This window comes from Panthera onca, chromosome B3 (assembly GCF_046562875.1).
Source record: "Panthera onca isolate mPanOnc1 chromosome B3, mPanOnc1 haplotype 2, whole genome shotgun sequence".
Classification (NCBI taxonomy): Eukaryota; Metazoa; Chordata; class Mammalia; order Carnivora; family Felidae; genus Panthera; species Panthera onca.
Window position 1 is genome coordinate 87,732,590 of NC_138344.1, and position 12,338 is coordinate 87,744,927.

General features: G+C 36.9%; 1 protein-coding gene across 12 annotated transcripts in view; it reads left to right on the forward strand.

The window, feature by feature from the left end:
• Positions 1–10,219, forward strand: part of MIA2 (MIA SH3 domain ER export factor 2) — a 108,003-nt gene extending 97,784 nt beyond the window's left edge. For all 12 annotated transcript variants that reach the window (XM_078448294.2, XM_078448296.2, XM_078448295.2 and 9 more), the window contains 4 exons: positions 2,316–2,438; positions 7,416–7,474; positions 8,341–8,575; positions 9,652–10,219. In XM_078448294.2, coding sequence (XP_078304420.2) covers positions 2,316–2,438; positions 7,416–7,474; positions 8,341–8,575; positions 9,652–9,818 — 584 coding nt within the window. In that variant the 3' untranslated portion in view covers positions 9,819–10,219. The remainder of the gene's footprint in view (positions 1–2,315; positions 2,439–7,415; positions 7,475–8,340; positions 8,576–9,651) is intronic.
• Positions 10,220–12,338: the final 2,119 nt, after the last annotated feature.

Below are 12,338 nucleotides of genomic sequence, written 5' to 3' on the forward strand. Positions count from 1 at the left end.
TCCTTTATCCATCTTTATGCTTCTCTTGTTAACCAACTTGATGTTTCTCTTATGTGATAGAACCCCAGATTATTAAAATAGGTACTGAGGGAACTATCACAGTCCAAGACTTGTTATGGAATGAAAAGAGATAAACAGCATTTTTATTTAACATAGATATCTTGGATTTTATTCAAATTCTTAGTTTATGAAACTGCTTCAGAATGCTGTGTACACTTATTGGCAGCCTTTATTCATTTTTTCCCCTGATCCTTTTCCTTCTCCCATTCTTTCTTCTTAATCATGTCTTGTTTTATAAGGGTGGTAAAAAAACAAAGGTAAGCAAGCAAGCAAGGAACTATGTCTTTATTTTCTCTATTTTAGTCTCATTGGTTATAGCTTTATCATATTGCATGTGTGTATGTGTTTGTGGGCATGTTTATGTGTGTGTGTGTGTGTGTGTATTTGTGTTTGAGTATAATACGCTGCTTACTTGTTCATCTGTCCTTTTCTCTCAGGGCAAGCTTCACCTCCTTGGTAACAACACCATTTCTGATTCCTCCAATCAAAATTCATTAGGCTACCACTCATATAATTTGTATACCTCTTTATTAACGCATTGACCACACTGTATTTATTTCTGTCACCATTAGACTATGAAAGCATGGACTGTATCAAAACCAGCTGTGTATCACTACTGCCACGTACACAATAGGTCTTGGTAGATTTAAGGAGTTAATTATATTGGCCAGTGGAGGGCAACATGGGTATATGATTTATAAAATAGTAAGCTTGTAGCAAAATTTTTTATTTCTGAGGTTGCTGATATTGTGGAGATGTAATTTAGAAGCAAAATAATGATATGGTATGGTATCTTGAGACTTGATTAAGAAAGAGCTGGGAAGTTTTCAGGTTTACCCATTTTTATCCCCTTGGCCAAATTCTGCCATTTAATCCCATGTTTGTGGTAGAAAGGGAAAACTCCTTTTATTTTTATTTTTTAAAATTTTTTTTAACGTTTATTTATTTTTGAGACAGAGAGAGACAGAGCATGAACGGGGGAGGGGCAGAGAGAGGGAGACACAGAATCGGAAACAGGCTCCAGGCTCTGAGCCATCAGCCCGGAGCCTGACGCGGGGCTCGAACTCACGGACCGCGAGATCGTGACCTGAGCTGAAGTCGGACGCTTAACCGACTGAGCCACCCAGGCGCCCCAGGGAAAACTCCTTTTAGATCTCATTGGTTATATTGGCCTTTCTTTTCACTGGGCTAATTCAGACTGATAGAGACAGCTTTTTGCTAAGATTCTGAAAGGGGGAGGAAATGAGCCTGAGACTGTCCAGATCTTTCTCTCCTAATGCACATCCTTTGACCCTTGGGAGCTCATTAAATATAATTCTATTAACTCTGGTTGATGCCAAGTGGTTTTCATGGCTTTGTGTGGGAGAGGTGTGTCAGTAAGGTCCCTTGTGGCTGAGTCAGATGAGGGGTGACCTATCCAACATTGTATGGAGTTCGCATTATGAATTGCTGCTTAGAATAGTCATGGAAGGCAATTTGCAGCTGTTTTTCCTTATCCATCTGGATAAGAGAGAGTCACATAATTTACCCCCTTTGACTTTCCTCTTATTTTTGGAGTTGGGCATATCATACCTAATGTATAGAAATCTGCCATTGCCTAGCCAAGATGAGATGGACTACTTATATTTTTTCAAGAATGGACCCAGGAATGATCATTTTGTTATCATAAGTGACACCTGGGGGCAAAGGTGGTTAGCTGTAGAAGCACCTGAGTCAGAGTCTGTGCCCAGATTTGTGTCTGTCTAGGTGTCCTTAATGTGAGCATTGTGAACCTTCCATTCATCTATTGAGTGAGAGATCTTCCCCTTTCATTTTGGAGGGATGCTAAATTCCAAAATACTGAAGTTACTAAAAATTTCATCCTTGATGACCTCTGAATAATACTTCTTGCTTTGGTGACTATTTCTTTTATCATCGTCTATTCTGCTAAATTTCTTGATATGCTTACAACATACTCTCTTTTTTCTTTGTCAGTAGCGATCTTCTCAGTGATGTTTTTGATATTTTGATGTATTTACTTCCTTCACTGAAGTGAAACTTTCAAAATCTAGAGTAGCATATTATAATTGTGTTTACTACAAAGGTAAAGTTATTGCCTTTAGTAAATAATTTTCCTAAAATTACTTACTATTGTCTACCAAGAATATAGTCAATTTTTAGGAAGCAAGAGAAATGTCTATATTCAATATATTAAACGTAAGTAAACTTGATTTATTTTTATATTGATGAAAATATTTTAAAAACTTATTTTCTAGGCCAACCATATCCTGATCCATCTCTTCCTCCACAAAGGCAAGACAGATTTTATTCTAATTCTGGTAGACTGTCTGGACCAGCAGAACTCAGAAGTTTTAATGTGCCATCTTTGGATAAATTGGGTAAGAAATACTTTGTGTATGTGTATGTGTTTTTTAATAATGATGGCACACTAAAGAATTGGGAGCTGAAAAAAGGACTAGTAACTGCTACCTCTAATAGCTCTTTTAAAAAAAAATTTTTTTTTAATGTTTATTTATTTTTGAGAGAGAGAGAGAGAGAGAGAGAGAGAGAGAGAGAACGAGTGGGGAAGGGTCAGAGAGAGAGGAAGACAGAGAATCTGAAGCAGGCTCCAGGCTCTGAGCTTTCAGCAGAGAGGCCGACATGGGGGCTCAAACTCATGAACCATGAGATCATGACCTGAGCTGAAGTCGGACACTCAATGGACTTAGCCACCCAGGTGCCCCTACCTCCAATAGCTCTAAATACCAAAATCTTTCCTGAAAACTTTCTAGTTTTATGTTTCTTGATATATTGTTTGTACCCATGGCATCTGCATATATGTTAATGTTTGGTTTGGGCACTATTGTAATGGGTCTACTATATGTACCTCTGATGGCAAATTTTACTCTATTCCATGATTAATTATAAAAATTTTTCCAGTCCACTTACATGTATCCTGTTTTGTAATCAGGGAGGGTAAGCTAGTGTAAATGGATATGTGAAAATCCACCAGAAAAATAATTTGGATGCATGCTCTGTTGCTGGTTTAACCAGTTACCTTATTTAGTCATTTCTTACTTAGATAGATTTAACTAACATTTACTGAGTAACCTACTGTTTGTCAGGCACTCTTTTTAAAAAAAATTAAAAAAAAAAATTTTTATTTATTTTTGAGAGAACACAAGCATGGGAGGGGCAGAGAGAGAAAGAGATACAGAATCCAAAGCAGGCTCCAGGCTCTGAGCTGTCAGCATAGAGCCTGACTCAGGGCTCGAACCCATGAACTGTGAGATCATGACCTGAGCCAAAGTTTGTCACTCAACCACGTGAGCCACTCAGTCTCCCCAGGCACTCTTTTCTTAAACCACCTCACAGCAAACCACTGAAGTCGGGAAATATATATATCCAGTGTATCAGTCAGAACTGTTTAACATTAAAAAAATGAAAAGTAAATAGAAAGTTAAAATAAATTTATTGGTAGAAGGTTTCCTCAGCAAACGGAATTTTATTTATTGTAGAAAATCAATCTTTTGAATAATAAGCAAAGAAGCAGATGTATGGCCTGGAGTTTCTCTTATTAGTTATAATGAAATAAATTCTTTCTAACTCTTTGGATTTTGAGATTGTTTTCCCCCATTAATTCAAGCTTAATGGAGTGAAAGTATTATGTGATTAAATATTTATTTTTAAACTAATGCTATTTAAGATTTTTTACATGTCCTTTTTTTGTTGTTATTGAATAATGTCCCATTAATCAGATAATTTTTAAGTGACTACTATTTAGAAGGTGCCCTACATGATGTGGCAGATAATGTAATTATAATAAGATGTAGTTTCTGCTTGTAAGAAGCTAGTAATTAAATGCGGAGAAAGAAATCTTTATCTTTAATGCTGATCAGAATAGTACGTTCCATTAGAAAATATGCTGTGTTCACTGAGAGAACTCTCATGTAGTTGAAGGATCAAGGAAAACTCCATGAAGGAGGTAGCATTTGAGCTGCTTTTGAGGGAATTTGAAAAGTTGGTTGAGAGGTGGGGATCTGTGTCAGTAATGATGAACAGCATAAGTAAAAACAAAGAAAAGAGCTCAAGTCATTGATGAATAATGGTTATAAAACTGAGATATTAATCACTTGACAAAGTCTTATGAGGTTAAGTGAATTAATATGTGTTGAAGTACTTTGTAAATAGAAAAGTTCTGTATAAACTTTTGTAAAAGTTCTATAAATATATAATAATAAATATTATTATTGGTTTGTCAGTATATGTCACATGGAGAAGAATGATGAGAGTTCTGATTGAAACATATTAAAATCTGACTAGCACTAGTGCTCATAAACATTTGTTGAATGAAAGTGAATTATTTAATCTTCACAATGAACCTATGAAGTAGACGCTATTGTCTCATTTTATAGATGAACAAATCAAGTCTCAAAATGGTGCTCAGGTAGGAAGTATCAGAGGCAAGACTTGAACTCAAGCTTGTCTGTGTCCAGAGCCATGGTCTTGATCCCTATCCATTATTGAAATGAGATGGTAGTGGATCTAACTTTTGATGCACTAAATGTCTATAGAAAGCTTACCATTTGACAGGTGTTATGGTAGTTGCTGTATTTCAGTGGTGAATAGAGCTCAGCATTCCTTATAACTTGAGGTCTAGTAAAGACCTATATGGAGTTACACTACAGAGTAACAAAGTAATGAATACAAAATGCTATGGGACCATATGGGGCACTTACCAAGATGAGGTATTGGTGTTTCGAGTGTGGGATAGTTAGAATTTTCCTGGAGTACATTTAAGCTGAGAATTAAAGGTCCAGAATTAGTTGGATCAAAATAATGGCAATCATGTTCTAGGAGAAGAGAATAGCATCTTTAAAGATGCTATGAAGAGTTAAGACATCCTAATAAATTATGGCTGCCACATGGAGTGTGAGTCAGGGAATACTGAAACAAGTAGTAAGAAGGTTAAGCAGTGCATAGAGTTCTTATGGCCTTGCAAAGCTGGTCAAAATTTGGACCATATTCATAGGGTAATGGACCATATTAAAGGATTTAAAAATGACAATATCATCAGATCTGTATTTTAGAGAAATTACTGTCGTTGTATTATGTGAATGGATTGGAGGGAGCAGTCAAGATTGGAGGCAGGGTAGCTTTTTAGGAGACTGTGACAGGAATCTACATGGGTGAGGGTGGTGTTTTAGCAGAGGGGAGAGATAGATGTGAACAGACCTAGAGAAAATAGAATTAGGAGGATTTAGGATTGAAAGCATGTGGGATTGTGGGGGAGAAGAGGAGTCTTGGCTGATGCCCAGGTTCCTGGCTGTGGCATCTGGGCCATTCATTGAAAAAGGAGCAGCAGCAAGTTTGACAAGAAAGATTATAAGTTGCATTTTGAACTTAAAAAATTAGCAACACCTGTGATACACCTGTATGAATATTCAAATAGGCAGTTCAAGCTTTCCGGTCCTAGGGGAAATATCTAGATCTGAATTACATGTCTGGAAATCATTAGTAGTATATATCAAATTACAGCTGTAGGAGTGGATGGGATTTTTCAAAAGAGAATGAAAGAATAGGGCTGAGGTAGAACTCTGAGAAGACCACCATTTAAGGATGTTAAGGATGTTAAGGTAGTGGAGCCCACCAAAGAGATTGAAGAGTGATTAGCAAGGACAGATAGAGAGAAAGAAGGGTACCATTACAAAAATTGAAGGCTGAGAAGATTTAAAGAGGGAGAGAGTAGTCAACAAGGATGAGAAATAATATAAAAAGAGGACTAAAGTGTCTTTTAATTTTCCACAAAAGTAATTTCAGTGGAGTAGTGGATGTTGTAAATAGATGGCAGTGTGAGCAGCACAAAATGAGAGGCATTCCAAACAATATATAGAACAGTTATTGATTAGAGAAGGATAGCTGTAGGGGAATTTTCTTTTTCTGTCTCATTTTTCTGTCTCATGTAGTTGGGAGAGACTTGCTAATAGAATGGGTTTAGCTGAAAGGGAGGAGGGAGGTAACAGAGAGGAAGAGCTCTGAGGAAGCTCTAAGGGTGGGATTCTGAGCACAGAATCAGGGTCAAAAATCATCTATAAGGATCCTTTTCCATGATAATAGGAGGAAAGATGATAGGAATATAGTTGCTGATACCTTTATTTGTTTGATTACAAAAAGTTAAGGGAGTTTCTAAGGGACTTAGTGTAGTAGGTTTGAAGAGAATGGAGGTTTAAAATGCTGAGGAGAAACATGATGTGGAAGACACAGAAAGAAAGTTAATCACTAAGCAGCTGAAAGTGTGGCTAGAAATCCATCAGCTTGGAGTGGAGCCTATCTATACACAAATCTATGGTTTATTTTACCCTCAGAAGTGCTAAATAGCTCAGGTATAGGCAGAATGGAATCGGAGACTTGGATTAATCTAGGGCTGGAACATTGTCAGGCACATGTAAAATATGGCCAGTGGGGTAAGGACATTGATGACTGGATGCAGTGATGGACTTTGAAGTCCAGTTAATTAGGGAAGAAAATGAGGAGAGGAGGAAACTGAAGAGTTAGACCAAAGGACTGGAAGCTTCAGTGACAAGAACAGGTGTAGTGAGAATAACTAAATGAGTAGGCTAGGCAAGGATAGGTAGTTGTGGTCAGAGAAGAGGGTTGTTTGAATTTACCTTCTCATAGACTGAGCAGTTCTTGATGATAACAAAGTCCAGGAACATTTATTTCAAATAATGGCTAAGTTCAAATGCTAGTCTGTGTTACCTGATGGAGGAATTAGGAAGGTAGAATGAAATAGTGAAAGGAAGGAGGGAAGAAGAGAGGGAGGGAGAAAGGAAAGGAAGGAAAGGAGGAAGAAGGGAGAGGGATGCTACCTTCCAGAAATCTCCTTATGATGCTCTTACAGCAGGGTTGCCTAGGAACAAGCCACAAAAATCTCTGCCATGTGCCTTTGCAGCACTTTGAATGTGCCAAAATTTCCAGTGTCCGTCCTGAAGCTGTTCTTGTAGCCCTAATGCAGGATGCTGGTATCAGGCTGGTTTAGGTACTGACAGGGGGAGTGGGGAAATATCAATTCTTTGTGATCTGGAGGTATTCTAGGAATGGAGTGATCAGTTATGTATTAAAAAAATTTTTTTTAAAAGGTTTATTCATTTTTCAGAGACAGAGAGAGACAGAACATGAGGCGGGGAGGGGCAGAGAGAGAGAGGGAGACACAGAATCTGAAGCAGGCTGTGAGCTGTCAGCACAGAGCCTGACACGGGGCTTGAACTCACAGACCATGAGATCATGACCTGAGCTGAAATAAGATGCCTAACTGACTGAGCCACCCAGGTCCCCCTACAGTTATGTATTTTAATTGGTTTAATTTTTATGTTTAGATGGGCCAATGTCTTCAGAAATGGAATCCAGTAGAAATGATAGCAAAGACGATCTTGGTGTAAGTATTGAAAGTGGAATTTTATCCATGTATTCAGGAGCTTTCCAGTCTCTTGGTTTACTAGAATAGAAATTTAGCTGGCAATATAGTTGTTGATACAAAACTACTTCTCCCATTTTGACAACTATATATACTTCCTGCATAGCATTATAGCTGTTTCTTTTCTGGATTGTACTCTGTGGTGAAAATGTACAATTTACAGACTAGAATCTTAGTTTACTAAAGTTAAACGAGAATTTGGATTTTTCCCCCTTGGATTTTTATTTCAATGTTTTAAAGTATATTTTTGTTACTATGTTTACAATTTTTGCTTTTGGTCACTTTATGTTGAAAATATAAACACCTTTTCTTTTTTTCAGTATATGCTTGATAAAGAATGTATATTTTGATACTCTTCAACTATTTTTCTTTTTTTTCAAGTTTTATTTATTTATTTATTTTGAGAGAGTGAGCGTGTGAATGGGGGGAAGGGCAGAGAGACAGGAGAGAGAGAATACCAAACAGGCTCCACATTGTCAGCACAAGCCCATTGTGGGGCTTGATCTCACATTGTGAGATCAAGACCTGAGCCCAAACAAGAGTTGGATGCTTAACCGACTGAGCCTTCCAGGTACCCTCTCTGTTTTATCTTTAGCCAGAATATTACTTTGTTTTGGTTAAAACTGTTTTCTTTTGAGTTAATATTTGTGATAGCAAAAATCAGTCTGATGTAGAAAACTGAATCTTTCTCAGGGGACTGTTAAGACTGTTATAGACTGCTTTCTGGTGAGGTGCCTAGGTGCTTTCTTTTAAACCTAAGGTTTTCAGGAACATTACTGCAAATTTTGCTGTTGTTTTAGTGACTGCTGTATGTCAATTTGTTATAGAATTTAAATGTGCCTGATTCATCTCTCCCTGCCGAAAGTGAAGCAACTGGCCTTGGCTTTGTTCCTCCACCTCTTGCTCCAATCAGGGGTCCATTGTTTCCAATGGATACAAGGGGCCCCTTCATGAGAAGAGGTCCTCCTTTTCCTCCACCTCCTCCAGGGAGCATGTATGGAGCTCCCCGAGATTTTTTCCCACCAAGGGATTTCCCTGGCCCACCACATCCTCCATTTGCAGGTATGTTTTTTTTCTTTGAACTTAATATGTGTTTTATAGAGTAAATCAAAGATATAATTCTACTTCCTATTCATATACTAAGTTTTCTCACCACAAGTATACTGTTATTCTTCAAATTGGGAAGGTAGCCAACTATTAGTAGACTGTAATGAGGCTTCAACTTGATTCATCCTAATGATATGGGAATTACTCTGTGTTTCAGTAATTGGGAAAATCATTGGTCTTTTGTAGCAGTCTTACGTTAAGACCAAAATTATTTATATCTTATTTGATAGAAACTGGTTACTGCATCAATTAGTAAAAATAATTACAACATATATTTCAACATTAAAATTACTGGCAAAAGTGTTTTTAAAAGTCTTTTTCATAAGTAGTTCCTATGTAGTCCTACTTATTTAAAACCTAAAATATGTTTATCGTGTTTGGACTAATTGTTGAATTCATTGAAATTTTTTCATAGCGTCACATATAAGAAAAAAGGAATCATTTTTTTGCTTTTATATCTATACATTGCCGTTTAGAACTATAGGTTTCTGTAGAATAAATACATGGTTACCAAACACTAGGCAGAAGGTTGTTATGTGCCTGATATGGTTATTTCTCACCTTATTTCTCCTCTATTTTAAAGGTTAAGGTGAATTAAAGTGAATTTTGGGGAATTCCAAGACAGTCTTTGATATAACTAAATGTTTTAGGATAATATCCAATTAGAATTGGAAATTACTGATCTGAATTTTAAGTCTGGTGAAAATTACATTACATAAAAACTTTTAAAAGTAATGTTTATATATTTTGAAATCATTTCTGTTCTTTTCAAAAATGTTAAGATGTTAGGTTTTCATAAAATTAAAACTGTCTAAAATTAATGATATTCCCTTCAATCCTACGCAGTTGAAGAGAGAGAGTATGTTTTTTTCTCAGTGTTGTAAAAATTCATTTGTTAGCTCAAATAATTATTCTAGTGTCACTTTTTGAATATAAATATAGGTACTGTAAGTTATAAGCTAATCACTTATTAGGGCTGCGGTACAGGTGCTTAAAGTTAAAAAATGTCTTTTACCAATCTCTTTGAACAGTGAGAAATGTCTATGCACCGAGAGGTTTTCCTCATTATCTTCCCCCAAGAGCTGGATTTTTCCCCCCACCCCCACATCCAGAAAGTAGAAGTGAGTTCCCATCAGGGTTGATTCCACCTTCAAATGAGCCTACTACTGAACATCCAGAACCACAACAAGAAACTTGACAATATTTTTGATCTCTCTTCAAAAGTAATTTTGACTTCTCTCTCATTTTCAGTTTAAGTAACTGCTGTTACTTAAGTAATTATACTTTTGCTCAAATTGAAGCTTAATGGAATTTTAATTCTCAGGATAGTATTTTGTAAATAAAGATGATTTAAATATGAATCTTATGAGTAAATTATTTCCTTTTTATTTTATTCTAGATAGTATAATTATTTTAATTTGATTAATGAATTCACTATCACATAAACAATAATGGGAGTTTTATATATGTAATCTTGCAGTTGGGGATGTTTTAAACTCCAAAGACTGTGTCTTTTTGCCAAGAACTGTATTTACTATGGTTGTAGACAAATGTGAAAGTAACTTTATGCTTAATTAAATAAATTTTAATTGACTTAAAGACTTGTTTGGTATTGATAATAATAAAATCAGCTAGTTTTCCCTAAATATGACTCCCTAAGTTAGTTTTTTCACTTTTCCCAATAGCTTTGGGGCTCAAAACTAGTGCTTTATATGGGTTTTGCCCATTTGATTATCTTACCAAGAATGTGCACTCTTTCTTCGAAGTGAACATGAATGACCAAAGCAACAGGTTAATACACTTAAAAGTCAACATTGATTATATATGTATTTTAAAGTTTTATTTATTTTTGAGAGCGAGAGAGCGCGCACAAGCCGGGGAGGGACAGAGAGAGAGGGAGACACAATCCAAAGCTCCAATCCAAAGGCTCCAGGGGCTGAGCTGTCAGCGCAGAGCCCCACGTGGGGCTCGAACCCGGGAAGTGTGAAATCATGGCCTGAACTGTCGTCTGATGCTTAACCAACTGAGCCACCCAGGTGCCTCAACGTTGATTATATTTCAAAGAAAACTGGGATATTGTTTAATGGTAAGTTTTTAGAATTTGGATCTTCACTCAGTTCACTGGGTGTTCACAGTTCACTCAGTAGCATCCTGTACAGTTTTCTTTCTGGCTTGCTTTTCTTTTAATTTGTAAGATATTTACTGTTTTTAGTGGGGAATGTTGAAATTCACTATAGGAATATTGTATTGGGACTCAGTTTAATATCTTTTCAATGTTTCCTTAACTCAGGTTTGTATTCTATTATTAGTCTTCGTGCGCATTAATATGATTATGAAAGGAAAGATAAGTATAGCTAATAAATATTACAACACTTACGTTGAGAAGCTGGTTGATTTTATTTTATTTTTTTTTAATTTTTTTTTTTTTTCAACGTTTTTTTTTTATTTTTTATTTTTGGGACAGAGAGAGACAGCATGAACGGGGGAGGGGCAGAGAGAGAGGGAGACACAGAAGCGGAAACAGGCTCCAGGCTCCGAGCCATCAGCCCAGAGCCTGACGCGGGGCTCGAACTCACGGACCGCGAGATCATGACCTGGCTGAAGTCGGACGCTTAACCGACTGTGCCACCCAGGCGCCCCTAGAAGCTGGTTGATTTTAGTTTAGTTGTTTACTTGGAAGTTTTCTTCAGTGCCAAAACACAGAAGATTAAATATTCTTTTTTTTTTTTTTTTAATTTACATCCAAGTTAGTTTGCATATAGTGCAATAATGATTTCAGGAGTAGAATCCAGTGATTCATCCCCTGCGTATAACACCCAGTGCTCATCCTGACAAGTGTCTTCCTTAATGCCCCTTGCCCATTTACCCATCCCCCCACCCACAATCCCTCCAGCAACCCTCTGTTCTCTATATGTAAGAGTCTCTTATGTTTTGTCCCATACTGTTTTTATATTATTTTTGCTTTTTTCCCCTTATGTTCATCTGTTTTCTAAAGATTAAATGTTCTTGAACAAAGCAATCTGTACTTGTATTGGAACCCTTCGTGCCAGCATTTCCCCAGGTGTTCTCTGGAACACTTCTTGTGAGGTATTTCTGCTTCCTCTCCATTCTCACCTTCGCCTTAGGAAAAAGGGCTAAACAGAAAGGCTTCATGAAATGAATTGTTTGGATAAAGTATTATGAAGATTGAGGACTATAAGACTATCATTACACTTAGTGTTTAAAAGCCAGGTTTTAGGGGAAATAGATTACTTTTTTTTAATGCTTATTTATTATTTTTGAAAGAGCACAAGTAGGGGAGTGGCAGAGAGAGAGAGGGAGACACAGAATCTGAAGCAGGCTCTGTGCTAAGACACAGGGCTTGAACTCACGAACTGTGAGATCATACAGAGAGCCGAAGTCAGACGCTTAGCTGACTGAGCCACCCAGGTGTCTCTAGACTACTTGGAAATTTGTAAAGTCAAAGGAAAAAGAGAAACAATAGTGATGGAGAACATTCCATTCAAGTGGAACTTTTTTGTTTGCACCAGGATGGAGAACTATTTTGACTTAAGACAGAAGAGAAGAGAGAAGAGAGGGCAAATCAAACATGAGAGAGAACAGCAATAAAGTGAAGAAGCAAAATCATAGAGGGGGCAAGGAGAACAGTTGAGAGCACGGTAGAAGACAGAAAGACTTGATATGGGCTGAGTAGTTTAGAATACTTTGGGGTTCCAGA